Source organism: Protopterus annectens, chromosome 4.part0 (assembly GCF_019279795.1).
Source record: "Protopterus annectens isolate FY-2018-M chromosome 4.part0, PAN1.0, whole genome shotgun sequence".
Classification (NCBI taxonomy): Eukaryota; Metazoa; Chordata; order Ceratodontiformes; family Protopteridae; genus Protopterus; species Protopterus annectens.
The window spans coordinates 528,441,719-528,456,977 of NC_056733.1; the positions used below are offsets into that span (position 1 = coordinate 528,441,719).

General features: G+C 44.6%; 1 protein-coding gene across 1 annotated transcript in view; it reads right to left on the reverse strand.

Moving 5' to 3' along the window:
• The window catches only part of NIPSNAP1 (nipsnap homolog 1), an 810,051-nt gene extending 796,275 nt beyond the window's left edge, over positions 1-13,776 (reverse strand). The window contains exon 1 of the mRNA XM_044068455.1: positions 13,494-13,776. Within this exon, the coding sequence (XP_043924390.1) occupies positions 13,494-13,573 (80 nt within the window). The 5' untranslated portion in view covers positions 13,574-13,776. The remainder of the gene's footprint in view (positions 1-13,493) is intronic.
• Positions 13,777-15,259: the final 1,483 nt, after the last annotated feature.

Consider the following 15,259-nt stretch of genomic DNA (forward strand, 5'->3'; position numbering starts at 1 on the left):
GGCAAGACTGCTCTGCAATTTGTAGCATGTTACAGGCCACCCTCGCAAACTCAGGAACCACACATGGCCTTCCTGAAAACACTGGAGGGGATAAATGTATCTCCGAACACCATCATACTAGGTGACTTCAACTACCCTAATATAGACTGGGAACACTACTCAAGCCCAAACACTCTAGCCCAAAAGTTCCTGGAATTCATAAACTCAAATGCCATGGAACAACTGGTCACCATCCCCACAAGAGGAGAAAACATACTTGATCTCATCATCACGAACATGGGAGCACAATGTTCAACACCGGAAGTATACCCCCCACTGGTGAGATCAGATCACAAACTAATCTCGCTGGAGGTCCTCATCCCGCCCCCACCCTCTCACTGGAGGTCCTCAACCCGCCCCCACCCGAAATGAAAAGACCACAGTAAAGAACTTCTCAAAGCCGACTTCACACTTCTAAAGACTTGTGTGGTCTCCTTTAAGGCCCCTGAGCGGAAACATTACTCAAACCGCTGAATCACTTACAAATGCCTTCTACCAGCACCTGCAGGGCTGCATGGATCAGGCAATCCCAAGCAAAACAAAGACTCTTTGTACCACAGGCAAGCGTCCAGTCTGGTGGACCCCAGCCATAAACAAACTCTACAACAAAAGGAGAAAGCTACTACAAGATAGAACAAAATCCTTAAAAGGTAAGACACCGCTGATCACTATAAGTACAAAGCTAAGAGCTCTCATAAAATCATCCAAAGCTAATTTTGAGAAAAAAATAGCTAAGGACTCTAAACACAACCATAAGGCATTCTTTAGCTATGTCAGAAACCTAGGAGGAAACTCCCAGATATGCTCAGAATTAGTTCAAAATGATGTGAAGATTACTGATCCTACAGACATTGCCAACATACTGGCTGACAGGTTCAGTGCAAACTTCTCCTCTCCCCTAAAGGAGAGATATCTATACCAAATGATTGTAGCCCCCCAAACATCTCTAACGCCCAGGTGAAAACTGCTCTCTCCAAGGCAAAGAACACAGCATCCATGGGACCTGATGGTGTCCCCGGCTGTGTGCTCCATGAACTCAACGAGGAATTAAACCCACAGTTAGGACAGCTGTTTAATCTTAGTCTCACCTCCGGATACGCATTACCCAGGAGTGGCGCAGCGACTGTGGTCCCACTCCACAAAGGCAGTGCCTCCACCGACCCTGGAAATTACCGTCCCATTAGCTTGACAAGCCTTATCTGCAAAGCCATGGAGAGGATCATAATGGATCTCATAAATAAAGACATAGGGAATTTGCAGACTTTGGATCCAACCCAGTTTGGCTTTGTCAAAGGCAGATCATGCCTTTTAAACTTGGTTGACTTTTTCAAACAGTCACCAAGGCCATTGATGAGGAAAGGCAGTCTATACAGCCTACCTAGACCTGGCGAAGGCTTTGATACAATACCCCACTCGGGTATCATTGAAAAACTCATCAACTTAAATGTAAACCCATACATTACAAGATGGGTTGCAAACTGGCTGAGTGACAGAACCCACAGGGTCAGAGTTGCTGGCGCCATGTCAGACTCAAAGCCTGTCACAAGTGGTGTCCCACAGGGCTCAGTCCTGGGCCCACTCTTGTTTGGCATCTACTTTTCTGAAGTAGAAGCAAACACAGGAGGGTTATGGCTGACAAGGTTTGCAGATGACTGCAAACTGGGCGCGTGGTAAAACACATCCGACACGGATATCCTTCAGAAGGGTCACACAGAAACGGATAACTGGTGCCAGAGCCATGGCCTAAAGTTAAATGCCAAGAAATGCATAGTCATACCCTTCGGGAAAAACAAGGTTACCCCTAGCTACCATATAGGTGGCAATCCCCTGATGACAGAAGAAGTTATCAGGGACCTGGGAGCCCAGGTTGACAGTAGCCTTTCATTCGACACTCATATTGCTAAAGTAGTTAGGAAGACCTTCTACATTGCCCACCTTATCATGAATGGATTCACATCTAGATCAAGGGAGGTCATAGTCTCCCTATACTCATCACTCATCAGACCAATGATTGAGTACAATGCCCCATTCGGAATGTATCTGACCCGACACTTGCAGCAGCTGGAGAGGCCACAAACGTTCCTCACCAAAAGGATAAAGGGTCTCAAAAATCTGTCTTATGCCGCCCGACTGAAAGAACTCCAGTTATATTCAGTTGCTTACCGCTTGCTCAGAGGTGGCCTGTGTCTGACATACAAGGCCATGTCAAACCCAGATTTGATGAACATGCTTCATCTCAAAAAATCTAGATCCCTCAGAGCCACAAGGGCGGGAGACTTAAACCTCGACACGGTTATTAATAGGACTTGCTGGAGGGATAGATTCATCACCCAAAGACTCCCTATGCTGTGGAACAAAATCCCGGTTTATGTGAGGCAGAGCACCTCGCTGGCCTTGTTCAAGAGGAATCTTGACCAATGGATGGGAGATCGCAGATACACCCCAGGGGTTACCTCAGTGTCACTGCTCGACAGAGGCACAGCAAAATAATGGGCATAGTTTCTCCAAACTAAAGGGGTGGCGTAAGCCACAAAACTATGGGCTAGGCTTGTAAATGCCCTAGGGCAGATAGCCTAGTATGAACCTCCTAGTATGAACCTATGAACTCTCAAATAAGCCATTATGTGGAACTGTGTTGAATAACTTATCAGGATCAAAGTTAACAGTTGTAATATAGCCAGCATTGTGGAATTGAGGACAAAATCCCGAGCCCAGATAACACGAGTTCAGCTAGCTGCTTGTGTGCCTGTAGGGGCTGAATGGGGAGAATGGGCGTGAGCGGTTGACATTGACTTGGACACCCTGAGAATGGAAGGTGTCACTGGCTTACCACACAAGTGACACCAGGCAGATGCATTAGGTGTTTACACAGTGGAGTTCCAAGCTGTCTAAGCTCGTGCTACCACAGTTAATTTACATTAAATAGTGGAGGAAGAAACTAGCATGCAGAGGAATGGTTTCCCTAAGGAGGCAGGGATCAAGGTCTTGGAGAACAAGGATGCTCCAAGGTGAAGTGGATAGGTCACCCCCATGACTAGCAAGCTGGCCTACTGTCTACCTCCCAAATCTCAACAGGAAATGGAGAGCTTAGGTAGGAGCAAACAGCCCATAAGGCTCTTTGCCTAGCCTGGGAATACCCATCTCCCACTTTGCCAGAATGACTGGACAACTGAGTGAAGGTACGGGAACCATCAATCAATGTCATGGGGGGTAGGGATATCATCAGGCAAGGACCTGGGTGATGGAATTAAAATGAAAAAAAAATTCTAAATGCTGCAGTCATTAGCTCTGGTTCCCACTCCATTAGCAATATCAGACGTAGTTACCTCTTATCCATTCTGAAGAAGGGTTTACCTTCATATAGATCACACATGATCAACCAGCCACATTGAACCGTTTCCACAAAATCAGAACCGCAAAACTTTTAAAAGGTCGAACAAATGTCGAATTTCGACATTTCCGGCCTTGCCATGCCTCCACACCAGTGCTACCATGGGTCAAAAAGGGGGCAAGATTTAGCCGTTCGCATATGTGGTTTTCGACATTTGAGACATTCGCACTTCGGTGTTCGCGGAAGTGGGGTCGATCATATTGAGATTGGAGTTATGAAGGTAAACCCTGGAGAAGATCTGCCCAACAGATGTATTTAGAAATGAAACGAAAACCAACTGCAATATACACCAGGAAAGCAGCAGTCAACATAAACATGTTAAGTGCAACAGCTCTGCAGCTTGGAAGTGCATTTCTACATTGAGCTATTTATCTACATATCTATTTTACTTGTTAGCCAGGTGAGTGAGCTGGTCTGAAGACTACATCTCGGGGCCACTGGAAACCTGATGAAAAGCAAAACTATTTACAATAGTCTATAAAGTGCAAGTTCACGGTTTACGATAAAAAGTACCAATAGATTTCAGCAACCCAATAGTGAAAAACAATTCATGACCAATATATTGCGCAGTTATTCATCCTTTGTTGACTGGGTTGGTCCCACTAGGTTAGTAGTCCCTTTTTAGGGTGAGACCAGAGAAGGTATTTTATATTACTAGAAGAAATTTGGCCAGAGTATCATGGAAATTCTCCTTGTCCAGAACATAAAGGAAATTCATGTCCTCTTTTTCGACAGATGATGTGGGATCTTTTACATTATATTACTTGTCAAATGTATTGGTAATTAGACATAAATAGACCATACTTGGCCGCAACATGGTTGTAATAGTTATACACAACATACACGGTTAACAAAAGCTCTAGAAAGTAATACATGGTAAGCCATTAAAAGGATGTAAAAGGTCAGATACACTTTACTTAATATTTACAATCACAGCTGGGCAGTTCCTTAATGATGACTTCTGTAATCAGAACATATCTTACAATAATTTCAGCTAAGTTAATTCAATATTCGTCAGGTAATGTTTACTTACAAACATGACATGGTTGCAGCACAGTTACAGATCAGTGAAAAAGTGAGTAAAGCACGAATACAACAAAGTCATAATCAAAATAATCCCGTCGGAGTAAATGCAGCTATTTGGGTATGATAACAAAACCATAAACAAGTCTCTTAATCTAAAATTGACAACAAAGTTGAAACTGTGGGTTACTTGTGCGCAGGAGACAAAGTGAAGTAATCCAATAGTCATGTACATACATACTTCTCAAGACACCACTGAGATGACACTTGAGAAACAAGTACAACTTGAGTGTTACTGATTACTTCATGAAACGTAATAGTTGGTTCTTAAATGACTGGAAGTTGTGTATGCTTCTTACTGGAGATGAGACATAGGTCAACATGACATGGTTAGACTGCTATAGGACAGTGCATGATTTGCTTTCAAACATGCATAAAATCTGATCATGGCCTGTGGCTCACAAAGTTCGCAGATACTGTAAACTGTGAGTTTTCATAAATTTCCTCCATGACATCAATATCCTACAAGAGGATCCAACACAAACAAATGACTACTGTGAAAACCACTGATTATAACTCAGTACAAAGAAATACATTAGACTGCCCTTTCGGAAACTGTCCATCCAAGCGTATTACTTCATCAATAACACACCCCTAAAAGTTGAACGAGCAGTTAAGGATCTGGGAATATATGTAGACAGTAATCTGCCATTCGACCATCATGTAGCCAAAATCATTCTGTGTCACCATACTCATAAACAAGAGTATGGCATCCAGGTCCAAAGTAATAGTATCACTCTACTCAATCGTTATCAGACCCATCATTGAGTACAATGCCTACTCTGGCATGTACCTAACCAGGCACCTACAACAGCTGGAACACTTTCAAAGTTTCCTCACCAGGAGAATCCAGGGTATGAATACCCTGTCACACATAGATCGCCTCAAGGTCTCATCTCTGTACTCGTCTCCCACAAGTGACTGAGAGGCAATCTATACCTAGAATAAAAGGTATCTTCACATCCAGCTCTGATGGATCTCTTGCACATCCGCAAGACAAACTGCACCAGAAGCACTAGACTCAAGGAGCTGAACTTTGTCTGCAACATAAACAGAACGTGCTTGAGGGACTGATACGGGTCTCAAAAGATCTCTGTGCTATGGAATATGCTCCCATCTATGTGAAGCAGAGTTCACCCCTGACTCTATTCAAAAGAAACTTTGATCACTGGATGAAAAATCGCAAATTATACCATGACCACCCCAAAACGTGCACGCTGATTGGCCAGCGTGCCCGTTGTAAATCGAGTTATACTAATGGAAAAGGTCCGTCGCCGGACTTTTTCCATTAGTATAACTCGTTTTAAACACTGTCTGCTATGTTAAATGGGTTTAACATGGCGAGAGCTTTAAAAAGCAACGGAGATCTCCGTTGCTTATTTTAAAGCTGTCTCGCCATGTTAAACCCATTTAACATAGCGAGAAAGCTGGAGAAAGCAAGCTCTCCGTTGCTTTTTTTAGTGTTCGCTATGTTAAATGAGTTTAACATGGCGAGACAGTTTAAAATAAACGGACATCTCCGCTGCTTATTTTAAACTGTCTCATGTTAAACTCATTTAACATAGCGAAGACTAAAACAACGGAGATCTTGCTTTCTCCGCTGCTTTGCTCACAACTCTGATGTACTGCGAGCGACAGTACATCAGAACTGCCGCGGATGCCAGACATCTGCGGAAGGGCAGTAAACAGGCATTATACTATGCCATTATTTAAGAAAAGTAATAGTTTCTTTTCTTAAATAATGTCATAGTATAATAGCAATAACCCACTTCTGGGTGTGGGTTATTGCTATATTCACTCCTGGTCTGGGCCCCCATGTCTCGGACGGACAGAGGCTGGCAGTTGTTGTGTCTTTCGGCTTTTTCTCGGTTAGGGGTTGCCACAGCGGAACTCCGGTCCGCTAATGATTGGCAGTAGATTTTTATGTGCCGAGTTGCCAGCTCTGACGCACAACCTTCAACGAAGGTACGCCCATTCACACATGTCTCCAGACAGAAGATGCTCTAACTAAAAATCGAATGGGACAACGTCTTACTGTCAGGCGACAGCACTACCGCAGCACCACCACCGCAGTATGGACAGAGGCTGGCAGTAAGCAAATTAATCTCTAACACATCCTCCCCACACACACACAAACATAACACGACACACTACATGACCAACATGCTAGTGGTCCCAATAATTTAAAGAAAAAGACCACACACCTTTCGTCTCTTTTTAAGAAGCAAAAATAAACGACCTTGTCTGTTAGCATTTTGCAGTACATGCATGTCGTGCATACATCAAGTATTAAAAAGTACAGTTTTGTACCTACCGTAAATGTAGATGTTCGAGGATCTCCATTGCTGCAGTCCTGACAAATGGGTACTCCGCTGCCCACCATCGGCCCGAATACCAAAGGGCTAGATCCGGCGTCGGTCACAGGCGCCTGAGACTGACGTAAGTACTAGTCAGTACAAATGCGCATGACCGACGCCATAACCTCAGTCTTTCTTGCCTCAGACATCAGAATGCAAAAAAGAAAACACCACCCAAAAAACCCCAATCTAAAAAGAAAAACGGGGAAGGAGGAGGAAAATAGGACTGCAGCAATGGAGATCCTCGAACATCTACATTTATGGTAGGTACAAAACTGTACTATGTTAGCTGCCTCCCATTGCTGCAGTCCTGACAAATGGGTAGAATCCCAGAGCAATGGAAAAAGGGAGGCTGGCCAACTAAATAGCAGGAGGAGCTGCAGACATGCCCTGCAAGACAGCAGTGGCAAACCCAGCCCTAGATCTAGAAAAAAGAGGCAAATGATAATGCTTTGTAAAGGTATGTACAGAACTCCAAGTAGCTGCCTCTAGAATGTCTTTCGTAGCTACCCCTCTCAAAAAAGCAGAAGAGGTGGCCGTAGCCCTAGTAGAATGAGGCCTGATCCCAACTGGAACCTCCTTACCATGATGAGAGTAACAAAAAGCAATACAATGGCCGATCCACTTGGAAATAGTTTGTTTCGAGACAGCTTTCCCACTCGAAGCCACAGCAAACGAAACAAATAACTGTTGAGATCTCCGGAACTCATTGGTTCTGAACAAATAATACCGTAACTGCCTATGCACATCCAAAGAATGCAAAACTCTTTCCCTTCATTTTGGGGTTAGCATAAAAAGTAGGCAAATGTATAGATTGGTTCAATGCCACATTAGAAACTACCTTAGGCAGAAAAGTAGGATTAGTAATGCGCCAAGGAAACTCTGTCCTGGTGAAAAATCAGAAAAGGTTCCACTGCCATGAGAGCCTGTAATTCAGACACCCTTCTAGCAGAAGTAACAGCCAATAAAAAGCAGTCTTCCAGGACAACAACTTCAATTCAGCGCAGCTGCAGGTTCAAAAGGAGGCAGAGTCAGCTTTTCCAAAACAAAATTAAGATCCCAGGCAGGAGTAGGAGCCCTTCGTGGGGGTCTTATATTCTTTGCCCTCTAACAAACTGTTTAAGCAAAGGATGTGAAAATAAAGGAGGATCATCATCATAGTGAGCAGAAATAGCTGCAGCATGCACTTTTATAGAAGAGAAGGACAAACCCTTGTCCAGTAACATAGTCAAATATTGCAAAGTACAACTCAAATTAGGCAACGTGACATCAAGGCCTTCAGCTGAACTCCAAAGAAAAAATCTCTTCCATTTATCAGCATAAACTTTCCGAGTACTAGGATGCCTGGCTTCCAAAAGGACATCCAAAACTTGTTGAGGGAGCAGAAGGCCCTCATCCTCTAAAACTGAATGCACCAGGCTGTCAGATGTAGGGATTGCACCCTGACATTGAGAAAATGATTGTTTTCTTGAGACAATAAGTGAGGAATCCGCGGTAATGGCCAAGGTGTCCCGTGAATTAGGCTCCTCAGCAGAGGGTACCAATGTTGACGAGGCCAATCCGGCGCTATAAGGATCATGCAAGGTTTGTCCCTCCTGACTTTCAACAGGACCTGTGGAAGAAGAGGCAGAGGAGGAAAGGCATACACGTGAAGGTTGCTCCAACTGAAGGATAGTGCATCTATTTTCCAGGCTTTCGGATGAAACAGCCTTGTGCAAAACAGAGGCAGTTGGGAATTCAGAGGAGAAGCGAACAGATCTATGTCTGGAGTTCCCCAAGCCATGGTCAACTGACGAAATACTTGAGGATCCAACTTCCATTCGTGAGGATCCACCATCTGTCTGCTCAGAACATCTGCTAACGAATTTTGTGCTCCTGGCAGAAACTGTGCTCGAAGAGTGATGTGCAGATCCAAAGCAGTTTCCCATAACAGCATTGCTTGTCTGCAAAGAGGGTAAGAATGAGTACCCCCCTGCTTGTTGATGTACCACATGACAGTTGTGTTGTCTGTTCGAATCAACACCAGTCCCGGTCGAAGTAGATCCTTGAACGCTTTTAAGGCAAATTGTACCGCCAGCATCTCCTTCATGTTGATATGCAAGTGAAGCAACTCCGGGGGCCAAAGGTCTTGAATCCATTTTCCTTTGAAATGAGCTCCCCAGGCTGACTCCGAGGCGCCTGTCGTTAATATCTGACTTGCCTCCGGTTGGGTCACAGAGAGTCCCTTGTTTAGGTGACATTCCTGAGCCCACCACACAAATTCTTTCTGAATGCAAGGGAGAATCCGAATGACAGTATCCAAATCGTGGCTGTGTTGAGTCCAAACGCTTTTGAGATACCACTGTAGCTTCCTCGTATGCAGTTTGGCATTGGGAAGTACCAGAATGCAAGATGCCATGAACCCCAAGGCTTGAAGGACTGTCCTTGCAGTCAGCCTGGACATTACGGATAGCTGTCAGAAGTATAGGTGAATATTTCTTTGTTTGTCCGGGGTAAGAGATGCCATCTGAGTAGCTGTATTCAGTCTCACACCCAGAAAACACATCTCCTGTGAGGGTACTAGACTGGACTTTATTTCGTTCACAGAATACCCTAGGCATCTGAAAACTGTCATCACATACTGCAGATGTCGAAGAAGTTCGTGCTTGCCCTGAGCCAGTATCAAACAATCGTCCAGATAAGGATAAATTTGAATTCCCCTGAGCCGGAGAAAAGCTATTACTGGAGCCAGGACTTTTGTGAATACCCTGGGCAGTAGATAAGCCAAAGGGCAATGCAGAGAACTGATAATGCAAATTCCCAGTCCGAAACCTCAGGAATTTCCTGCAACTGGGCCTGATAGGAATGTGAAGATAGGCCTCTTTGAGATCCAAAGTCACCATCCAGTGATCTCTGCCTAGCATAGGCAACAGCTGCTGCAGTGTCAACATCTTGAATTTCGAATTTCCAGGAAGGTGTTTAGAATGGATAAATCCAGAATGGGCCTCCAAGTATTTCCTTCTTTGGCACTAAGAAAAGACGGGAATAAAACCCTGTGCCCCTGTCCACAGAAGGAACTGCCTGTATTGCTCCCAACCGAGCAGAGAAAAATCTGTGCCTGCGCTTCCAGTCTTTGCTGATGAGGCACATCCGCATACCTTTGAAAGGAGGGAATGTGTGAAAATAAAACTTGTAGCCTCGAAGTTATAATGTCCAATACCCATTTGTCCTGGGTAACCAAATGCCAATTCCCTTTGAAAGTCACAGTTTTCCTCCTAGAGGAGCTGCCAGCAAAGCAGAGTCCGCAGCTGAAGACACAGGTCATTGGGACTGCTTCGAAAGGACTGACCCTGCCCACCCCAGCAGAAGGGGTAAAGAATTCAAAGGCCTAGAAGTAACAGGGCCCTGAGAGGAAGCCCTACCCTACCACGCCTCGACCTGCCCCTAGAATGAAAATCCAAGAGGGAAAAGACCATCCCTAGCAGGCCAATTCCTACTGAACTTAGGGGGCTGAACCTGTAAGAAGTCCTTTACCGTCTGCATAGACTTAGCTTTTTCCTCCATTTTTTTCAAAACTAATTCTACTGGAGGGCCAAAAAGAACATCAGATTGCAAAGGAGCATCCATAATGCGAGCCTTAACATGCTCTGACAAGGACTGATCTCTAAGCCAGGCATGTCTGCGAACAACAGAACTAGTAGCAGCCACCCTGGAAGAAGCTTGTAAAGCATTAAAACCACACTGCAAAGAATGCTTACCAACCTGGTCTGAAGCATGCACTAAATCCTGAAGCTCCTTACAGTCAACACCTTCAGACAAAGCATCCACTTCACATTTCAATTGACTTAACAAATAATTCTGATACCTGAGCATATGAAATTGACAATTTAAAGCTCTCATAGCCAAAGTAGAAGAGGTATACAGCTTTTTACCCCACCTATCCAGGGCCCTAGCATCCTTGTCCAGAGGAACCGGATTCTTAACCACAGAAGCCTTAACACCTTTGGGGCCTTGAGAAATAGTTTCTGGATCAGCCCTAGGACTCTTATACAAGTACTTGTGCTTCCGGAACCCTGTAGTATCTATCCGGTTTAACTGGGGCAGGGGGGCAGAGAATCTGGGTTAAGGGCAGCCTCAGAAAATACATCCTGAACAACATCCAGTACAGGGGGAATAGCCAAAGGGCTGTGCTGAGGCAAAAACAAGAATTCTCTCAGCCTTTTACGAGAATCAGAATAATCCTGGCCATCCCACTGGAAATGTTCCCTCATGGAATGCAAAGTTTCAGAGAAAGAAAAATCTTCTGGAGGGGATGCAGAGGGAGTAGCGTCCTCAGCCTCCGAATCAGAATAGGGAGGGAAATCCTGAAGCTCTTCCACAGAGGAATCTGACTCATTGGGAGACTGAACCAGACCCTCCAACTCTGTGTCTATCCTGGGCCTCTTCACAGGGGGGGGGCATGGAACCCCTAATTAAAGTAATCAAATCTTCAGCCATCTTTAACATGTGCTTCCTAGGAGCTGGACCCTGGGGATTAGCACCAGCAGGGATAGACTTAGATTTAGAATGGCCTTTGCCTTGAGAAGGAGGAGGTCCAACTACCCTATGAGGGGAGGAAGCCACTGACAACAAAGAAGCACCCTCAGCCTGGCCTAACACAGGAGAAGCCACTTCCTGCAGTAACAAAGGCTCCCCTAGACACACTGGTAAACTGTCAGAAGGAGCCACTGAAGCAGTCAGTGGTTCCACAGAACCTACGTCCAGAGTGGACGCCTCAACCTGTCTGGACTGCAAAGACTTATCTTTGCGCTTCTTAGAAGAACCAGTCGTCGGAGAATCCGACGGCATGTTATAATTACAACGTTTACCAAACACTAGCCTAGCACAGTCCAACCGACGTTTGATAGTACGCTTGTTAAAAGTAGCACAAAAGCGACACCCAACAACGTCGTGCTCAGGCCCTAAACAAGGAATGCAGAGTGAATGGTAATCCCTATGAGGAATCTGTTTCCCACAAGAAATACAGTTATTAACTTTTTCTGACATCCGGCAATACTGAGGCAAGAAAAAGACAAAAAATGTTCCCAACAGGGTACTTAGCCAACTTGGTATCCGGTCTGAAACTCGAAAACCGACAGTTCCAGAACGCCGAACGGCACTTGCAAAAACTGCTTCTGCTGAGGACCATGCGGCAAGAAAGACTGAGGTTATGGCGTCGGTCATGCACATTTGTACTGACTAGTACTTACGTCAGTCTCAGGCGCCTGTGACGGACGCCGGATCTAGCCCTTTGGTATTCGGGCCGATGGCGGGCAGCGGAGTACCCATTTGTCAGGACTGCAGCAATGGGAGACGACGAACATCAGTAAGGTACATGTACTCTGAAGAAACATGTGATGTGCGTCCACAGTTCAAAAGAACATCTGCAAGTTAATAAAATAATATGAATTTGCAGTGTTGTTTGACCTGGGTAATGGCACCTACTTTGGCGTTAGATGTCACTTCACATACACACATCTGAAGTACATGCTTCACTAGCATCACTGCTACTGTCAGGAGTCTAACGTGGAAACATTTTTTGATAAAGTACAGTAAAATACACATGACTGAGAATTACTAGTGGTCGACAGCATTGACCTTGAGATAAGTGTGACACTGAAGAATAAGAAAAAATCATCTGTAGTCTACAATTACAAAACAACATAGCATGTCGTAACACAGTCAAAGGTGATTAGCCTAACTGCACACAGACTTCGCTGTCATTCCAGAAGCACTGCTGTTTGGCAACCGTCTCCTCACATGTCGTGCACAAACAGTCGAAATTAAATGTCCCCTCCCCCAGCACCACCACACATACAGACTGTCACGTTCTCTCTGGACAGGAACATTTCTTTTCTTCACGTTTAGTGAAAGGTATCGCTGAAACAGGAATTAAATCTTGTGTGAAAATAAGCCTGCCACGCATACTTAACTTCACAAATGTCACTGATTTTGCGCGGTTTACTCCCTACTAAAAATCAACTGACTTCGTGGCAAATCAATGTATAAGGTAAGTCACAAAATAATGCAACGCATTACAATTAGCGACTAAATGCATATTACATCAAATAAACTTATTCCAACAGCTTCCAACGAGAAAAAGTGATGTTTCCAAAGTATCTCAAATACTGTACTTTCTCCCCTGATTATTTCTAGCATTGCTCTCGATGCCTGGGATAAGAGTTGGACAGATAATGAGGTTATCTGTTAATCAAGCTCTTTAATTCTGCAGCAGGCGAGCTAGTTAATAATCACGTCTAGTGGACTTCAGACCCTGTGTGGCAACAACGGATGGCAAGTAGTAAAGCACAAGAATCGATCAGTCTCTCACGAGGGATCCTTTGCATATAAACACATTTCAATTTACAAAAAATACCCCCAAATCTGTATCTTCCCACACAGTATTAATAATAATAACAATCATAATCAACTGGCTAGCAATTGCCTGATGCCTTACTTCTAAAGCATGTGCCCCAAACATTCCGTTTTGATCCACAACCTAATTACTCTGAGTAAAAAAGCAGAAGCAGAACACAGTTCATAATGGGGTTAAGTGTCATTTGCTACGCTTAATAACACTAAGTGCTTATGCCATAGCTCCTTACCGAGAAGACAGCACAACCAGGCTAGACCGCTGCAGGAACCCGCAGTATCGATGCACTTTCATTGGGCAAGTCACCGCCATCTTCGCCAATGTATTATTTTACTTCTTGTTAAGACTTTGTCACTCGTAATACCACCATGAAGAAGACTCCAGTGCAAATATTTATTGTCCAAGCCCCGATCAACAAAGGGGTGGGCTAATGGGGCGTAACACTGCAATTCCAGTTGCAAACACTCAACTGGTCACGCAGACATCACCTGCAACGGGACAGGGTTAAAGCCGTGAAGACCGCCTTTAAAACACCCCGCCTCACTAAGGGCAGGGAGAAAGGGTTGGGACACATTGGGTAGCTGTAGTAAGAGGCGGGGCAAAGGGACGGGTTTTCGCCACACAGCTGATTCTTTCAATAAGGGCGGGTTGTGGGAGGGGTCATGGGATGTAAATCCCAAGGACGAGGGTCGTCCAAAAGGGACAGTGAAGATAGGTAGCAAATAGCTGTAGTATATACGCTGGTCTGTGGTAGGCGGACGACAACCTGCTTATCTGGGGTGCTGATCACTTTCACTAACCATTAGTAGGATTCTTTTGTTATAGAAAGGATAGTTGTGTAAAATCTTAACATAACCATAGACGTCTTTCTCTTCTATATGCTGCCGGATTCATCACGTTTGGGAGACCACCTTGTGCTGACTCGTACGACTGGCCAGTATACAAAAAGTCTACATGCAACACCACACGTCTCATGTACATTGGTTATAAAGGGATATCGGTAAAAAATAGACTTCAACATGCACCAACTGAACTGAATGCAGCCAAGCACCAGAATGCCTAGGTGAGAAGCATATCACCAGGAAGAAACAGGCAAGCATCAGGAGGAAGGCAGGGGGAAGCAATACTGCAGCATATAGAAGAGAAGGACATCTATGGTTATGATAAGATTTTACACTATTCTATAGCCTTCTATTCATATGCTGCAGTATTCATCATGTTAAGGAGAATGCCAAAGCTCATGTGTGGGAAAAATTGGGAGCAGGAGAAGCAGAGGCTTTTTCTACAAAACCATGTAGAGTAGCTCTGGCAAAACCCACCCTGGACTTGGAAATGACATCAAGCTTATAATGTTTAGTGAAGTTATGAACAGAGGACCAGGTAGCCACCTCCAGGATAGAGCAAGTGTCTAAGCCTTTAAAGAAAGCCCCAGAGGAGTATACTGCCCTAGTGGAGTGTGCCCTCACCGGAGAAGACAGGCTCTTACCATTATCTAAATCTTCTTCTTCTTCTTCTTTCTTTCGGCTTTTCCCATTTAGGGGTCGCCACAGCAGAACTCCGGTCCGCTAATGATTGGCAGTAGAGTTTTACGGTGTCGAGGTGCCAGCTTGACACCCAACCTTCAACGAAGGCACGCCCATTCACGCATGTCTTATTATCTAAATAAGCTTTAGAAATCCAGGTAGAAATAGTTTGCTTGGAAACTAGCTGACCCAGGGCCCTTGGGTGGTAGGACACAAACAGGCATTCAGATTTATGAATAAGTTTGATTTTGTCAAGATAGCATCTGAGTTGCCTGTGAACATCTAAAGTGTGCAGAATTCTCTCACTTGGAGATTGAGGGGAAGGAAAAAATGTGGGAAGGTTGATAGACTGGTTTAGGGGTAATTCATTGACCACCTTGGGCATAAAGGAAGGATTGGTATGCAAGGATACCCTGTCTCTGTGAAAGACTGTGAAGGGGGAGTTGGACATCAGAGCTTGCAACTCAGAGACCCT